The sequence below is a fragment of the Pleurodeles waltl genome, chromosome 3_1 (assembly GCF_031143425.1).
Source record: "Pleurodeles waltl isolate 20211129_DDA chromosome 3_1, aPleWal1.hap1.20221129, whole genome shotgun sequence".
NCBI lineage: Eukaryota > Metazoa > Chordata > Amphibia > Caudata > Salamandridae > Pleurodeles > Pleurodeles waltl.
Window position 1 is genome coordinate 838676332 of NC_090440.1, and position 19441 is coordinate 838695772.

The following is a 19441-nucleotide window of genomic DNA, read 5'->3' on the forward strand; positions in this document are numbered from 1 at the left end:
ATGGGGCGAATGCATGGGAGAGGCGGAAATCAGAGGTCTCTGGTGGAATCTGGACTCCATATCAATCTTTTGGAGCTCCAGGCGATCAGGCTTGCATTGAAAGCATTCCTTCCCTCTCTCAAAGGGAAAGTGGTGCAGGTGTTAATGGACAGCACTACCGCCATGTGGTACTGCAACAAACAGGGCAGAGTGGGGTCGTGGACTCTTTGTCAAGAGGCTCTACGTCTCTGGACGTGGCTGAAACATCAGGGCATAATCCTGATGGTTCAACATCTGGCCGGCTCTGAATGCCAGGGCAGATGAACTCAGCCGTCATTGCATTGTCAATCACAAATGGCGTCTCCATCTGGAGGTGGCACAAGGTCTCTTTGAGCAGTGGGGAGAGCCTTGGTTAGATCTGTTCGCCTCCACAGAGAACATGCAATGTCAGCTGTTTTGCACGTTGGAGTTTCCAAGGCAGCACTCGCTCAGCAATGATTTTCGTCTTGAGTGGAACTCAGGCCTCCTTTACGCCTTCCCACTAATACCACTTCTGTCCAGAGTTCTGAAGATCAAGCGACCAGGCCCAAGTAATCTTTGTGGCTCCGGACTGTACACGAAAGGTATGGTACCCAAAGCTACTGAGCATGGCTATGGATCCTCCCATCAGACTGCCCGAAGATCCTCCGATCTTCTGGCGCAGCAGCTGGGGACGGTTCTCCACTGGAACCTGTCCAGTCTTCGCCTTCATGTGTGGACATTGATCAGCAGCAGTTGACAGCTTTCGATCTTCCGTCTGAAGTCTGTGTTGTTATCTTGGCAGCCAGACATCCCTCCACCAAAAAGGTATATGCCTGATGTTGGCATACATTTGTGGTATGGTGTTCCACCAAGTCTCTTGATCCCCTTTCTACTTCTCTCTCTGAGGTTCTCTTGCTTATCATTTCTTTGGCCCAACAGGGCTCTGCTTTGGGCACCCTTAAAGGTTATTTGTCAGCCATCTCAGCCTTTCTTAGATTGCCAGACCAACCTTCCTTATGCAAGTCTCTCATTCCTGAAAGGTTCCTTAAGGGACTCACTCATTTGTTTCCTCTGACCCTGTTTATTATGCCTCAGTGGGACTAGAACTTGGTATTGACTTAACTTATGTGTGCCCCTTTAGAGCCACTCCAGAGTTGTCCCTTGTGGCTCATAACAATCAAGACTGCTTTTCTTATAGCCATCACCTCTGCTCGCAGAGTGAGTGAGCTTGGAGCTCTTTCTTCCAAGCCGTCATTTTTGTCCGTCCACCCTGACAAAGTAGTGCTTTGTACGAGGGCCTCCTTTCTTCTTAATGTTGTTTCGCCTTTTCACGTAGGCCAATCTATCACTTTGCCTATTTCTTACACCCCCCCCCTCCCACCCATACCTGTCAAGAAGAGGAGAGACTCCACCTTCTGGATCCTAAATGAGCATTGGCGTTCTACCTCAATCGTACAGATTTCCTGGTGGCATTCCTGGTGGATTCTTGGCGATCAACGCTTTTTGTAGGAGATGTGGGTGCAAAGAAAGGGAAGGCGGTGCAGAAGCGTACCCTCTCGCAATGGGTACTGCTCTGCATCAAAATGTGCTGCGATTTGGCAAAGAAGCAACCCCCTGAGTGCTTGCGTGCTCACTCCACCAGAGCAACTTCTGCTACCACAATGTTAGGAGTTCCTGTCCTGGATATCTGTGAGGCAGCAACGTGGGCATCCCTTCACACGTTCACAAATCATTACTGCTTGGACAGTCATGTCCGCTAGACAGCTACTTTGGTCATTTGATCCTGCAGGACTTTCTAGTAAGATCTTTGTTCGCAGCCCACCTCCGAGGATCGTATTGCTTGGGCATATTTTCTAAGGTAAGGAATCTGCAACTAGAAGTCTCTATCAGATGAATAAGTTACCTCTGGTAACGATTTATCTGGTAGAGACATATTTTAGTTGCAAATTCCTTACCGACCCACCCATCCTCCACCACTTGCGAACTGATTTCTAGGGACAGGGATTCCCCTTTCAGGTCCTTAGCTCTGTCGCAACAATTTGTGTTCTTCATGGCTCTGCGCCACTGGCGTTGAAAGACGTGAAAAGAAACTGATGTTAGCGTGCTGGGGATGCGCCTATGTATGACAGGGACATCATTACGGCGACCACGATGTCAACGACGGACACGGAGTCGACTGACGCCACCTGATGGTGCGCAATGGTATTGCTCGAGGAAGAATTCTCCAGAACCAGCCTGACACCTGGGGGAAATTCTAAGTTAAGGAATCTGCAAGTACAATATGTCTCTAACAGATAAATCATTACGGAAGGTAAGTAACTTGTTCATTAGCACCAGCATCTTCCTCTGCAGGCATGCCTGGCTTAGGGTGTTAGACCTCTGGTTATACAGCACCTCTTAAACACCCCTTTTGGTGGTGAGCTTGTCAAATCCATGGGTGGCCTATGGTCTCCAACTGCCAAATCCAGTTTTCATAAGCAGCAGTGCAGACAGCATATGAAACTGGGGAGCTTAATTCAGTGTACAAACAGTTCAGGGTACCAACAGTTCTCTCAGGAACCCGTAGCAGCCTAAGACTATCTGGAGAGGGGCTTATAGAAAAAATGGGTGTGGGAACAGCAGAGGTGGCTCCACTAACAACTCCTCCGCTGCAAAATAGTCACTCTCCCTCCCTTCCTCTTGACCACATCACAACCGTCAGAATAAGACTGAGGTATTTCCTAGGTCAATGGGGAAAAATCACCACAGATCAATGGGTCCTTTCTGTTATACCAGGAGGGTAATGCTGCAAATTTAACCCCCGCCCCTCTCCTGCCCCCCTCTCCTCTCTCGACCTCCCCCCCCACCCAACAACCAACCCAACTTTCACATACCAAGTTCAGATCACCTTTTCCTTCTGTAGGAAAATATTCAGGTGCTTCTACGAAATAACACTATAGAACTAGTAGTTGCACACCAGGGTGGAGCAGGGCTATGTTCCTTGTACTTTTTAATTCCCAAAAAGGACAACTTTTTCCTGCTGACTCTTGACCTCCAGCCATTTAATTTTTACAAATGGTCAATTTACAAGATGTTATCCTGTTGCTACAGCAAGGTGACTTCATGTCAGTGTTGGATTTGAAAGATGCTTACTTTTATATCCAGATCTACCCAGCCCATCACCAATACCTTTGGTTAGTGGAAAGTGGATAACACTACCAGTTCAAGGTTTTATACTTCTGATTCACCACCAGCCCTATGGGTGTTTACAAAGTATTTATTTAAGGTATAGCATACTTGCGCAGGAACGCCATACACAGCTTTTCATACTTGGACACTGATTAATCAAGAGCATGGCAAATTGCAATGCTTAGCATAAACTCAAATGACAGTATGCCCATGTTTCACTGTCTGTGGAAGAGAATCGATTTTTCCGCTGCAGCAGGTCCAGCCTTTTCCTGGCTCAGTCCTAAATGTGGTGATAGCCATACATACCCCAACTAACAGAGGGTGATGGCATTCCAAGAGGTGCTGTCCCTTTTTCAGACCGAACGTGCCGTTACTATTCCAACTGTCATGAAAGTTTTGGGGATGATGGCTTCATGCAGAGCCATTGTACCAGAAGCCTGGTTGCCCATGCACCAGCTTCAGGAGTGCCTTTCAAGGCTGCGGGAACAAGTGAAAGGGCATTGGGAGGATTTAGTATTGGTAACAGCCAGGACAACACTCTCTGCTTTTGTGTAACAGCAGTCCCTTTCTAGACCACCATCCGCAGGTGACCATAACCACAGATGCTTCTCTTGTGGGTAGGAGATTGCCTATAGCATCCTGAAGATGCTAGACATCACACTAAGAATGAGAGCGTTTCTCCATCTGCTACGGGGACAATAGTACTAATAAAAAAACAGGTAACATGACAGCTATATTCTACATTCAGAAGCTGGTCTGTACTCACTCCTCCCAGCTTTGTGCCCTGCCCCAGGAGATTTTATACAGGGCAACCTGCAACATCATTCGCCTGCTGGTGGAGCATTTGCTGCGAGTTGGGAATGGAACAGGTCTGCAGGAGACATCAACAAGATAGCTAGTGGGAACTCCATTCATACGTCCTTCACAGGTACTTACAATGATGGAGAACTCTAGCAATAGAACTGGTCGCCATTCCTGAAAATGAAAAATGCCAAAGCTTCGCCGCCTTGTATCCAAATCCATGGTCAATGGATATTTCACTGTGGATAAACTGGTCGGGATATTTGCCTGTGCTTTTCTGCTGCTCCGCATTATCCTGCACATGGTGAGGATGATGAGGTAGGTGTCCATGACTCTCATCCAAGTGGCACCAACATTGTTGAGGCTGCCCTGGTAATCAGCACTCCTGGACGTGTCTGTCAGTCCGTGGAAGAAGCTCCCAAACATGCCAGAACTTCTCTCTCAGCATTGTGGCCAAATCAGGCACCCAGAAACCAAATGTCTGAACCTAGCAATCTGGCACCTTAGTTCCTAGAGTCTGGTTAGTCTGCCTGGGGAATCCATGCCCTGCTATTCCGCTCATTGGGAAAGGTTCATGTGTTACTACTTCTCCAAACTGTTAGATCATTCTAATGTTTCTGTGTGAAGGTTCTTACTTCTTACTGCTCTACAAGATAGACTTTTTTAAATACACTCTTTCATAGTTACACCTAAATACACGTACCTTCAAAACAGAAACACTCTTTCTTGATTAAAATTCCAGTCATTAAAGGTTCTGAAGTGGGTAATATCTCCATGGACGCCCTTGTCACCTATCTGGAATCTCAAAGCACTCATTGGTCCTCCTTTTTAACCCCTACACTCATGCCAATCACAGTTCTTTTTTTTTTTTTTTTTTTAACAATATTTGGTAACTTTTTTAGTTTTACATAACAATATATGTTCACATCTAAAGACAGTTCAAATCATAACTTTTCAAATGTTTTAGTATTCATAGTCTCGACCATCATACAGTGTATAATTAGACTGATATCCATGTCATATCTGCTGAACATCACAAAAGTGGCCTACTTCTAGACCATTTTATGCAGGGCATTTGGAAAAGAACAGTTTAATAATTGTGCTTAAGAGTAACTTAAAACAATCCCAAGGCACCTCTAGAATAGTCATTAGTTATGGCTCTCCGATCATTTAGATGTGATATTAAACATCATGTGCACTTTGATCTTTGCCATTTCATAAATATGTCATTCACTCGGCGATATACTAGGGTACAATTCTCCGCCATTCTTACAAAGGTCATCCGAATCACTGCCCTCTCATCTGAAATCCAACTTTCTCTTCTAGGGGATCCTCATCAATAGTCATAAACATTGAATATTCCCGCCCTTGTGCGGGGACCCCGGAGCATATATAAAATACACACATATTATACATGTGTAAAAACAGCAATGCAGGCTATAATGTTAAAACAGGCTAAAATGCTTTATTTCTACGAAGTTTTTTTTAATTTTTTTTTAAATATATTATAAAATTACAATAGAGAATAAATATCTACCTAAGCCCCCAAAACTGGGCTTAGGGAAGTAAGCAGCAGTAAACTCTAGAGAAAAAGAGAAAAAACTACATTGAAAAACAATAGAGCATTCTTAGCCAATAGGCTGCATGCAGGTTACCACAGGAGAACCATAAAAACTTTGGCACCGTGCCTTTAAGACTCTGAGCACCTCCAGTATCCCACCATGCCTCAGGGGTGAAGGAAAGGTGACAGTTGGTTCACAGTTAGGTCAGTTCTTTTTTCCGGCTTCTTCTGAGAGGATCCTGGAGCATTGAGCTCTCAGTTTTTCTGAGTTTTTCTCAGAAAAATCCTTTAAAAAGCGTTTTTTCCCTGTTTCATTCGACAGATAACATCTTTGTCTGTGTTTGGCAGTTTTTTCCTGACAGAAAAATGCCTTCACTTTTTGTCAAATGCCCTTCTTGTGGGAAGAAGAAGGCCCAGTCAGACCCACACTCTCTTTGTATTGTGTGCCTGCCTCAGAGTCACTGCCCTGACACTTGCAAGCTCTGCAAGAATATGTCAAAGAGGACTCTGAAGGACAGAGAGAAGATCAGGCTACATGGGCTTCATGAGAGGCAGAAAACATCGTCCTCCTCTCTTCCCAGGCAACCAGCAGGCCATTCTCAGGAGAGAATGGCTAGGTCGACGTCAACAGGTAGGAAAGTACCTGTTTGTTTCCCGTCGACGTCGTCGCTGCCACCGTCTCACCGGCGTAGATCGCCGTCGATGGCGAAAGACCCGACGTCGAAGGATACGGAGTCGAGGGAACACCATCGCAGGGGCAGATCTCCGTCGACGGCAGCCCGCCGATCGACGTCGAGCCATCGCCGGCGTGCCCGGTCGCCGCCAAAGGCCGTACGCCCCCGACGTCAAGAGATGCGACGTCGAAATCGCCACGACGGCATGAGAGACATCCGCCGTCGACCTCCCACCGCTCCACGTCGAGGCACATGACGGCGAGGAGGTCGAGGTCCAAAGATTGCCGTTCGACGTCGAGACACTCTATGTCGAGACACTCTACGTCGAGACACTCAACGTCGAGGCAAGAGCAACCGATGGGGCGCACTTCGACGTCGACACAGCCGTCTACGTCGACACAGGTTTTACCTGTCCCGCAGGGAGTAGAACATCTCCCTTTGCCAACAGACAAGGCCGCACCATCTCCTGTGGTCTCCATACCGAGCGACTCATCTCGGTCAAGAGCGGCATCATCGGGGCATGTTTCGCCCATCAACCTATCTCCAAGATGGCTAGAGAGACTTAACAGACCAGCGGCCTCCCCGGATTCGCAGTATTCGCGAATGTACTCGCCTACTGCATCCCTTCCAAGAACACCATCACCGACAGCAGGGGCAGGACGGGCTCGTTCTGTTCCTCGTCAACCGACCGTGAGACCTGGGCGCTCTGCTACAGCGTCTCGCAGCAGGTCTCGTTCTCAACGGCGATCCAGGTCTCGTTCACGAAGATCACCCTCTTGGTCGTCTTCAGGATCATCTGTCTGGCGTTACTCCCCCACCCTAACAGATTCTCCACCTGCTAGGGTCTCACCGGTGGATGACATTACGACGTTTAACGAGGTGCTGTTAAGGGGAGCGCAGAAATTAAACATAGAGGTTCCAGAGCCATCTAACTCCTCGTCAGTCATCTTCGAGACTCTGCAGCATAGATCAGCGTCAAAAAAGCTACTGCCTCTAGTGCCTGGTTTGTTGCAGCCAACCATGGACACTTTTCTGGCCCCAGCTATGCTCAAATCTGCCCCGGCTAGGATCTCTGCTCTGGCACAAAACTGTACAAAGAAAAGGGGAGTGACCCCTCCCCTGTTCATCACCACCCCAGGGGTGGTGCCCAGAGCTCCTCCAGCTGCTGACTTGCTTCTGCCATCTTGAAACCAAGATGTGCAGAGGCCCGAGGAGCATCTGAATGGCCAGGCCTCCTGATAGATGGTCACCTAGTAAGGTGACCCAACCCCCTTTTAGGGCTATTGAGGGACTCCCTTGAGGGTGGGTCCCCAGATTTGACGTGCAAGATTCCACCAGGACTCCTATGCATCGTTTACTTCATTTCTGGTCACTGGAACTGCAACTTGACTGTTCAGGAACCGACAAAGCTGCAACTCCAGTGACTTCTTCACTTTGAAATTTTGTTTCTCTGGCTTCTCCCAGCAACTGCTACATTTCCCTGGCTGTACGTCCTCTGAGGTCGGCGAGACTTCAGCCTGCACCAAGAAGTAAGTACGCCAAACACTTACCTCAGCTCTCCTGGCTGCGGGGTGTTACTCGAGTCCTCATTTTTTGGGGTTCGTAGTTCTTCCAGCACTCCCCTAACAACTCCACATCCTTGGGTGGAGGACTGTATCTCGCATTCCACTTTCTTAGTATATGGTTTGACTCTCCCCTAGGGCTCTCTCTATTTTTACTAAGTATTACCAATATTTGTTGTTTCTATGCTAATTGCTGATTGTTGTGTATATAATTAGTGTGTATTTACCTCCAGTTGGGGGGAACTGCTTTTAAGTATTCTGGTGTTGTGTAACTATAATAAAGTACCTTTATTGTTGTAACACTGTGTGGTTCTTTCGTGTGCGATAGTACTGTGTGACTGTAGTGGTATTGCATAAGCTTTGCATTTCTCCTAAATAAGTGTTGGCTGCTCATCCACAGCTACCTCTAGAGAGCCCTGGCTTCCTAGATGCTGCCTACACTTCACTAATAAGGGATACCTGGGCCTAGTATAAGGTGACAACACCATAGGTGTTCACCAAGCCAGCTTCCTACATATGTGCTTTATTGAAGGTTTTCTTTCTTAAATGTAGTACCCTTTCAATGTGTAGCATAGATTCCTGAGCAGATCTGTACCACTCCCAGCGAAAACACTCCACATTGTGTAGTGAAATGTCTGGCTGCTGCACAAAACTGTTTCTTGTAGTAGAAATAAAGCTCTAATATTTTGATTCTTGTTATGTAATCAAAGCCTTTCACATCAGTTGTAAATTAATAGTACAAAAAACTCTACTGGAACAGTCCGAAACATGTTATGTTGGTTCTGTGTCTGCAAGATGGGTTAGAGCTGCTTGGAAAGTGTTTGATTAGGGTAATACAGTAAAATGTGACCACTTTAGTCTTCCTCCAAGAAATAGCTTTGTGGAGCAGCCCTTGCACTTCGATGGTGGTGAGTCATATGTGTTGATTGTGGTAAGACATTTTGGCAATCCTATACCTCAGGACTGGCTGGCATCTTTTTATAATAATACCTTCTAGCCAGAAGGGAAGGCACAGTTAAAAAAAAAAAAGCTTGTTGTATATCCTGCTTATCTGTTTACATTATGATCACAGCAAAAGCAAACTAAAAGCAGGTAACTTTCACGCAAATGTGTAAAATGGAATAAATCAATGTCTGACCTCTCAGTCAATGCGTACCATGGATTACAGCTTCTCTTCAGTTTGATGGGCATCGATCCAGTCTTGACTCTGCTGGGTCAATAGGCACTATAACAGTCAAAGCTTTCTCTCCAGTGATGACCCTGCTCCTGTGTGTAGAGCCCTGAGTAGAGAGCGAGTTGAGGAATAGGAGTAGAACTCACCACCATTAGGCTCCCGGCTGCAGGTGCTTTCTCTGCAGTTCTGTAGGCTAATGCACTGAATGGACAGGGCTGTCAGTCAGTCTGTGAAATGATTAAGGAAAGAATGGAAGGTGCAAGGTCATTACTGACCTAAGGCAGAGTACTACTGGTATGTTCAAGGCACTCAAAACTGCTGCTAAGTTCAAATAAGTTTTTATTTACCTATCTTTCCCTGCTCTGACCAATGTGGCTGATCCCGTGCCTGGAGTGGACGCATGCACTTTGGCTCTGGCACAAGCTCCTGTAGCAGCAAAAGGTTCTTGTATATGACAGAGAAGCTAAGAGGGCTGATCAACCTGCAGGATTGCTGTAACTATGACCGCTTCAGTTCCTTACCTCACACAGTCCCTGAACGCCTGGCAACAGGCACTAGGAATAATATAACACTGGCCAAATTGAGAGCATTGTATGTCAGGAACTGTGAAATGTTCGACATTGTATTTCAAAACGGCAATACAACACAGGTACTGACATAAGTTAGTTTAAGCCATTTTTTGTAGCAGTTGGCAGGGATGCATACACAGTATGATCTGAAGTGTTCCAGGGTCCTCATACACAATGAGGAATTATGTTTGACTTACTTGAATATTCCAACAATGCATAACAAGTACTGCAAGTAAATAACCTTTTCTTTTTTTGTACCCATACCCTTTAGAAAGGTTATGAATTATAGTGAAGATGAGTAAAACATTTCAGCTGCACACATTAACGTACCGTTTTATGGTGATAATGAATTGTATTATTTTCCAGTGACTACTGTGTGATGGCCTGGACAGAACAAGGAATCTATGTTTTTGTTCCTCAAAGTGTTCAGGTGCTACTGTGGAGTGCAGTAAAAGGTATGTAACCATCTCCTTGACATTGTTTTTGTCTAACAGACTATAGACTGCCCTAACCTATTTTTAATCCTAGATAGAAATTAGAAAAAGCTTAACATAACACCCACTAAGTGGTTGATTGTAGGTGACCTGATAATCCTGACAAAATTCCTGTAGTCTGTACTCACCAGTACGATGGGTGTCTGTATACCCAGCTGAAAGAAATACTTAAGATTTGTAGATGATAGAGAAATAGCATGGCATATTTGGTGTTAAAAATCTGATTTCAGCATGTTTTCTCCATTTCTATGCAATTTGTCACCTGGACGTTATAACTGCTTTGAACAGAAGAAGTGTCTTGGTGAAAAACATCTGATCTGCTTTGTTCTTGCTAACTGTTGTTACTGGTTCTCATTAATAACCAGTGTTCATTCTGAATGAAGCTTAAATGTTAGAAGGGCTTGAATGTATTACTTTTTATAGTACAAAAGTGTTTAGGGAAGCACAGTCAAGTACTGCTGATTGGAGTGTGCATGGTTTCAAACTGAATTACTTTGTTATTCATTAGCTAGGAAACATTGGCATGTTCCATCTGCAAATGCTGCACCTTTAGTTTTTTTTTGGTGATGTGTCTTTATTGTGTGTATTCAGGATGTCCACACAATCCTTATTTCACACAATTGCTCTGATATTTAAGGTAAGCTGAGGCAGGCAGTCATAAAGAATGTGTGTGCTTCTGCGTGCACTACTTGTCTAACTCCGTAGAGGGAACTGCTGCCCAGGACCCTGAACCCATGCATTTTGAGCAGTCCTTAGAACTGTAACAGATGCAATACTATGAAATGCCTTAGAAACATGGAGAATATTTCCAGCACCTTAGCCACTCCTTCCCAAAAAGGCATGGTAGAGGTTCCTTTAGCCTTATTCTAAGACCTCCAAGGCATGCTGCTCGCTGCACCGACTTCCAGCATTGCAGTCCCTCCTAGAGAGGATCCTTCCTCCTTGTATGATAAGGAAAAGGGTAAATAGCCAGCATTCACTCTATTCCCAGTGAATAGGATTGCTGTTTACTTCCAACTCCATCTCCACCCGCATCGAAACCTGTGGACTCCCCACCGGATGACATTGGAGGTTTCCATAATCTCACGGAAAGGGCTGCAAAACCATTCCAACTACTATTGACAGTTAAGCAATCAGACTGTTTTTTATGTGATTTTAAAGAGCCTGCCAAAAGATTTGTTTGAGCAATCCCAATAGAAGATTATATTTGAGAATAATAATGACAAATTCAGCTACAGTACCGTCACGGATTGACAAAAAATATCCGGCACCGGAGGATTTGCCTGCATGTTTAGTACGACACCCAAAACCAGATTCAGTGATAACTCAGGCTGCTCAGTGCCAGTCTAATAATCCCTGGACATCCATTTTGAGGCACCCAGATAGAAAAGGCAGATGCCTTGATAATATTAGCAAGCGATTATCTTCAATTTCTGCAATTACAGTCTGTGCTGCCAATTCATTGGACATGTTGGGACGTTGCGATCGGTGCATTTATAGAATTTTTGCCTGAGGACAAAAGAGGGGAAGCAAAGAAAATACTACAGGATGGTGAAAGAACATTTTCAGGAATAATGGATGCACTATGGATATAGCAGGAGCTGTGGTTCTTAGGCAGCAGGGATGGCCAAAGGCAACCTCATTTAGGCCTGAAGTTCAGAGAAAAATCCTGGATATGTCTTTTGATGGGGAAACATTATGTGGCAAGCATGTTGATGACACCTTAAAGGCAATTAAGATGGATACAGACACCGCAAGCTCTTTAGGCACCATGCAGTTCAGGAAATCGCCATTTTGAGGAGCAGACCTCACAGGGAAGAGACATTGGCAGAAGGCAGTGACCCTGTAGCAGTACCCAGAACAAATCACTAAACTGTGGGTGTAAAAATTTCCTGCTTCTTTTATCATTGGGGGGCAAATAACATCCAACAGATGGGTGTTCGACCTGATCACCTACGGTCATAATGTAGAATTCATGCAAAAGTCGCCGAACACTCCACCAAAGGGAGTACATCCACCTCATCTCCACTTAATACAGAAGAAAGCTTATCACCATGTTAAACAAAGTAGTAATAGAAAAAGTTCCCCGCTCCCAAAAAGGAATGGGTTCCTACTCCTTGTTTTGTCCTAATAAAAAAGATATCAGGGGAATGGCGACTCATTTTGGATCAGCGAAAACTAAACCAATATTTAAGGAAGGAATCTCTTTGCATTGTAACCATTCAATACATCCTGTATCTCCTCATTACATCACAACCTTATGTCTACTGGATGCTTATTTTCATATCCCTGTACATCACATCTTTGAGATCAGTGTAGCCAGCACTCACTATCGGTTCAGAGTCCTCCATTTCAGGCTCAAATCAGCTCCTGTATCTTTACTAAATGCTTGCTTCAGTGGCAGCCTCCCTAAGGCGAAAGGGTTTTCATACCTCAACGATTGGCTGATAAAAGCTCCAATGGCCCATCAAGCATCAACAGCAACAAAGACTTATCTAGCAATATTTAAAAGCTTAAATCTGACTGTCAGTCACCAGAAGCCATTGATTCTCAATCGACTAGGTTAATGTTCACGGTAGCAGTTTTGGATACAACCCAAGACAAAGCATTCTTATCTCAGGACAGGCAAGAAATGCTCAAACAGCTAGCACACAGGCTGTTGAGAAGAAAATCTATTTTAAAATGTCTATTTAAATCGATTCTATAGATGATGTCCTTGACCATACCATTTGTACCCTTTTCCCATTCTTGCAGTTTAAAGACAACTGTGATACTCAGAACCAATCATAAATTCATCCATAAAGTCCCTTCGGATTTTCATCTTAATGAACCTAATGTACTAAAGACTTTTTTTCCAAATCCAAAGTAAGCAGCAGGAAAATCACTGCATGCACTGAAAGTCTATAAATGTGTAAAACTTTATGTACATTGCACCAAACGGTTCAGAAAGACAGCCCAACTGTTGGTAGCATATGCCAATCATTGTAGAGGTGGCAAAGTTCCAAAGGCAAGCATAGCTCAATGGATCTCAGCTTCTATCCAGTTCTGTCATTCCAAGCCTGGTAGTCCTTTGTCTGTTGGGGTGCCTTTTGAGAGTATATGTTGAGTGGCGACATGGAAAAATATACATACATTTGCACAGCATTATTGTCTGGAATCTGCACAACACAGTGATGCATCGGTTGGGCAAGTCATTTATTTGAATAAGGTGAGCCTTTTTTGGTTGCATTTGTATGTTTTATATTCATATTTATTTATTTATTATATATATATATATATATATATATATATATATATATATATATATATATATATATATATATATACGTATATATATATATGTACATATACATATATATATATATATATATATATATATATATATATATATGTTTGATGGCATGTGTAGCTGCAGATACACATGCTGTGCATATCCCGCAATCTAGTGTTGGGCTCGGAGTGTTACAAGTTGTTTTTCTTCGAAGAAGTCTTTTCGAGTCACGAGATCGAGGGACTCCTCCCATTTCGGCTCCATTTCGCATGGGCGTCGACTCCATCTTAGATTGTTTTCTTTCCGCCATCGGGTTCGGACGTGTTCCTCTTCGCTCCGTGTTTCGGTTCGGAAAGTAAGTTAAATCTCGGAAAATTTGACGGTATTGTTTGCGTTCAGTATCGGGTTAGTTAACGCAGATCGACACCGAATTAAAGAAAAGCTCCGGTAGCCCTTCGGGGCTTCTATCCCCCGGCCGGGCCTGGTCGGCCCGACCGCGTGCATCTTCAAGGCTCATGGAACGGACCCCATTCCGCTTCTGCCCCGAATGCCACAATAAGTATCCTTACACAGATCAGCATCGTTTGTCCCCCGAACACAAAGAGGATACTTGCGAGGCCTGTCGGGCATTTCGGTCGAAGAAAACGCTACGCGACCCGAGAGCACGAAGGCTTCAAATGGCATCGGCGCCGTCAGGACACCACGACGTCGAAGAAGAGGAGACTTTCTCCATTGCCGACTCGGACGAGCCCGAAAGGGAGCAGCTGGCAAAAACCGTGAGTAAACCAGCCCCGGCCAAAACTCACGCCAAAATCATGAAGGCCCAGGGGACGCCACCGCCAGCATGGCTTAACCCATGGCTTAACCCGTAAAATCGGTGACCAACCATCGGCACCGAAAAAGGGCACATACGTGTCGAAGTCATCCGACTCCGGTCGAGATACCGGCACAGAGTATAATCTGCACCGAGAAACTGGCTCTGACCAAACTCGACATCAAGATACTGGCTCCGAGCAAAGTCGGCACCGAGAGATCAGCACCCCGAAACCGAAAAAAGTGCCTTCGGAGCCGAAAAAGACTGTGGAAAAAGTTTTGGTGCCGAAACACCCAGCATCAGAGCCAAAAACCAGCTCTTACTCCGAGGAACAAGGCCTTTCAGCACAACTACATGGCCTTAAATTTGGACAAGAGTTCGAAATGGGGGAGCCAGATTATACAAAAAGAAGGCTCCATATTCAAAAAGAAACGGGGAAAATAAGAACTCTGCCTCCTATTAAGATGAAAAGGAAACTTGCTTTCCAAGACACAGAAAAACAACCAAAAGCAAAGGTGGCAAAAGAAGTAACTCCACCTCGTTCTTCGCCACACCACTCACCGCAACTGTCACCAATTGCAACCCCACTATGATGCAATCTCCAACGCGCACAGAGATGAGCCAAGATGACCCAGATGCATGGGATCTATATGATGCACCAGTATCTGACAATAGTCCAGACTGCTACCCAGCAAGGCAATCACCACCTGAAGACAGTACTGCTTACATGCAGGTGGTGTCCAGAGCAGCTGCTTTTCACAATGTGGCACTGCATGCTGAACCGGTTGAGGATGACTTTTTATTTAATACAGTCAGTACCAAAGTCTACCAATGTTACCAGGGATGTTGAAACACGCGAAACAAGTATTTCAAGAGCCCGTCAAAGGCAGAGCCATCACACCTAGGTTGGAGAAAAAGTACAAGCCTCCCCCTACGGACCCTGTGTACATCACGCAACAGCTAACACCTGACTCAGTAGTAGTAGGCGCAGCACGTAAAAGGGCTAATTCACACACCTCTGGAGACGCACCACCACCCGACAAAGAAAGTCGAAAGTTTGACGCAGCGGGGAAAAGAGTTGCAGCACAGACAGCCAATTAATGGCGCATTGCCAATTCACAGGCTTTATTGTCAAGATATGACAGAGCTCATTGGGATCCAATGCAGCACTTTATAGAACATCTTCCCAAGGAGTTTCAAAAGCGTGCTCAAGAAGTGGTGGAGGAGGGCCAAAGTATCTCCAACAACCAGATACGATGGGCAATGGACGCAGCGGACACAGCCGCAAGAACTGTGAATACAGCGGTCACTATTCGTAGACACGCATGGCTACGCACCTCAGGATTTAAGCCAGAGATCCAACAGGCCTTGCTTAATATGCCTTTTAATGGACAGCAGTTGTTTGGGCCGGAGGTGGATACAGCTATAGAGAAGCTGAAGAAGGACACTGATGCGGCCAAGGCCATGGGCGCGCTCTACTCCCCACAGAGCAGAGGCACATTTAGGAAGCCACAATTTAGAGGGGGGTTTCGGGCCCAAAGCACAGAACCCTCAACCTCACAAGCCAGACCCACATACCAGGGCCAGTATCATAGAGGAGGCTTTCGGGGACAATACAGAGGTGGACAGTTCCCTAAAACCAGAGGAAAGTTCCAAAGCCCAAAGACCCCTCAAACTAAACAGTGACTTCAGTGTCACAAATCCCCCAACACATAACACCAGTGGGGGGGAGACTCACAGATTATTACAAAAATTGGCAAGAAATAACAACAGACTCGTGGGTCCTAGCCATTATCCAGCATGGGTATTGCATAGAATTCATACAATTACCACCAAATGTGCCTCCAAGGACACACATGTCCAAACAACACTTTTATCTATTACAACTGGAAGTCCAAGCGTTATTACAAAAAGAGGCAATAGAACTAGTACCCAAACATCAGAAAGGAACAGGTGTCTTCTCCCTGTATTTTCTAATACCAAAAAAGGACAAAACTCTGAGGCCCATATTAGATCTCCGAACACTAAATCTTTACATCAAATCAGACCACTTTCACATGGTGACACTTCAAGACGTAATTCCATTGCTCAAACAAAAAAACTACATGTCAACATTAGACCTCAAGGATGCTTACTTCCATATACCTATACATCCTTCCCGCAGGAAATACTTAAGGTTTGTAATCCAAGGAGTACATTGCCAATTCAAAGTGTTACCATTCGGGATAACAACAGCACCAAGGGTATTTACGAAATGCCTTGCAGTAGTAGCTGCACATATCAGAAGACAGCACATACTCGTATTCCCGTATCTAGACGATTGGTTAATCAAAACCAACACTCAGGAACAGTGTCTTCAACACACAAAATACGTCATAGAAACCCTTCACAAACTAGGGTTCTCACTAAACTACCAAAAATCACACTTACAGCCGTGTCAAATACAACAATACTTAGGAGCAACAATCAACACAAAAAAGGGATTGCCACTCCAAGTCCACAAAGGGTACAAGCATTCCAAAACGTAATACAAAGCATGCACCCAAACCAAAAGTATCAGGTAAAATTAGTGATGAAACTACTAGGCATGATGTCCTCATGCATAGCCATTGTCCCACACGCAAGATTACACATGTGGCCCTTACAACAGTGCCTAGCAACACAATGGACACAAGCACAGGGTCAACTTCAAGATCTAGTGTTGATAGACCGCCAAACACACACCTCGCTTCAATGGTGGAATCCTGTAAATTTAAACCAAGGGCGGCCTTTCCAAGACCCAGTGCTTCAATACGTGATCCCAACAGATGCTTTCATGGTAGGGTGGGGAGCACACCTCAACCAACACAGCATCCAGGGACAATGGGACACTCAGCAGAAACAACTTCATATAAATCAACTGGAACTACTAGCAGTGTTTCTAGCGTTGAAAGCATTTCAACCACTAATAGCCCACAAACACATTCTTGTAAAAACAGACAACATGACAACAATGTATTACTTAAACAAACAGGGAGGGACACACTATTCACAACTGTGTCTCTTAGCACAGAAGATTTGGCATTGGGCGATTCACAATCACATTCGCCTAATAGCACAATACATCCCAGGAATTCAAAACCAGTTTGCAGACAATCTCAGTCGAGATCACCAACAAATCCACGAATGGGAAATTCATCCCCAGATACTACAGACCTACTTCCAAAACTGGGGAACACCGCAGATAGACCTATTTGCAACAAAAGAAAACGCAAAATGCCAAAACTTCGCATCCAGGTACCCACAGCCTCACTCCAAGGGCAATGCATTATGGATGATTTGGTCAGGGATATTTGCTTACGCTTTTCCCCCTCTCCCACTCCTTACGTATCTAGTAAACAAATTGAGTCAAAACAAACTCAAACTAATACTAATAGCACCAACTTCGGCACGACAACCTTGGTACACAACACTACTAGACCTGTCAGTAGTGCCTCATGTCAAACTACCAAACAAACCAGATCTGTTAACTCAACACAAACAACAGATCAGACACCCGAATCCAGCATCGCTCAATCTAGCAATCTCGCTCATGAAGTCTTAGAATTCGGACATCTAGACCTTACACAAGAATGTATGGAGGTCATCAAACAGGCTAGAAAACCTACTACAAGACATTGCTACGCAAATAAATGAAAACGATTTGTTTATTACTGTCATAATAATCAAATTCAACCATTACACGCGTCCGCGAAGAACATTGTAAGCTACTTACTACACTTACAAAAGTCTAAGTTAGCTTTTTCATCCATTAAAATACATCTCACAGCAATTTCTGCCTATCTGCAAATTACACATTCAACTTCACTATTTAAAATCCCAGTCATAAAAGCATTTATGGAGGGTCTAAAAAGGATCATTCCACCAAGAACACCACCAGTTCCTTCGTGGAACCTCAATATTGTATTAACACGACTCATGGGTCCACCATTCGAACCCATGCACTTGTGTGAAATGCAATACTTAACTTGGAAAGTAGCCTTCCTAATAGCTATCACATCTCTCAGAAGAGTAAGTGAAATACAAGCTTTTACCATACAGGAACCCTTTTATACAAATACACAAGCATAAAGTGGTTTTACGCACAAATCCCAAATTTTTGCCAAAAGTTATATCACTGTTCCACTTAAACCAAACAGTGGAACTCCCAGTGTTTTTTTCCAGAACCAGACTCTGTAGCTGAAAGATCATTACATACATTAGACATAAAAAGAGCACTAATGTATTACACTGATAGAACCAAACAATTTCGCAAAACAAAACAATTGTTTGTAGCTTTCCAAAAACCTCATGCAGGAAATCCAATATCCAAACAAGGCATTGCTAGATGGATAGTTAAGTGTATTCAAACCTGTTATGTTAAAGCAAAGAGAGAACTAACTGCCTGTTACACCAAAGGCACACTCCACTAGAAAGAAAGGCGCCACCATGGCCTTTCTAGGGAATATGCCAATTACAGAAATCTGTAAGGCAGCCACATGGTCTACGCCTCATACATTCACTAAACATTACTGTGTGGATGTGTTAACAACACAACAAGCCACAGTAGGACAGGCAGTATTACGAACATTATTTCAAACAACTTCAACTCCTACAGGCTAAACCACCGCTTTTGGAGAGATAACTGCTTACTAGTCTATGCACAGCATGTGTATCTGCAGCTACACATGCCATTGAACGGAAAATGTCACTTACCCAGTGTACATCTGTTCGTGGCATGAGACGCTGCAGATTCACATGCGCCCTCCCACCTCCCCGGGAGCCTGTAGCCGTTATAAGTTGATAAAAAAATAAATAAAAAATAAACTTGTACATTTGTAAATATATCACTTTTAGTCACGGTATGTACATGCATACTTACTCCATTGCATGGGCACTATTACTATATACACAACTCCTACCTCACCCTCTGCGGGGAAAACAATCTAAGATGGAGTCGACGCCCATGCGAAATGGGAAGAGTCCCTCGATCTCGTGACTTGAAAAGACTTCTTCTAAGAAAAACAACTTGTAACACTCTGAGCCCAACACTAGATGGCAGGATATGCACAGCATGTGAATCTGCAGCGTCTCATGCCACGAACAGATGTACACTGGGTAAGTGACATTTTCCATATATAATATATATATATATATATATATGTTCGATGGCATGTGTAGCTGCAGATACACATGCTGTGCACTGTTCCTGCCATCTAGTGTTGGGCTCGGAGTGTTACAAGTTGTTTTTCTCCGTAGAAGTCTTTTCGAGTCACGGGACCGAGTGACTCCTCCCTTTGGGCATCCACTCCATCTTAGATTGTTTTCTTTCCGC

The 19441-nt window shown here is 44.5% G+C and overlaps 1 protein-coding gene across 1 annotated transcript in view; it reads left to right on the forward strand.

Moving 5' to 3' along the window:
- HPS5 (HPS5 biogenesis of lysosomal organelles complex 2 subunit 2) overlaps positions 1-19441 on the forward strand; it is a 422510-nt gene that overhangs the window by 107230 nt on the left and 295839 nt on the right. Inside the window, exon 9 of the mRNA XM_069223753.1 lies at positions 9876-9964. Coding sequence (XP_069079854.1) covers positions 9876-9964 — 89 coding nt within the window. The remainder of the gene's footprint in view (positions 1-9875; positions 9965-19441) is intronic.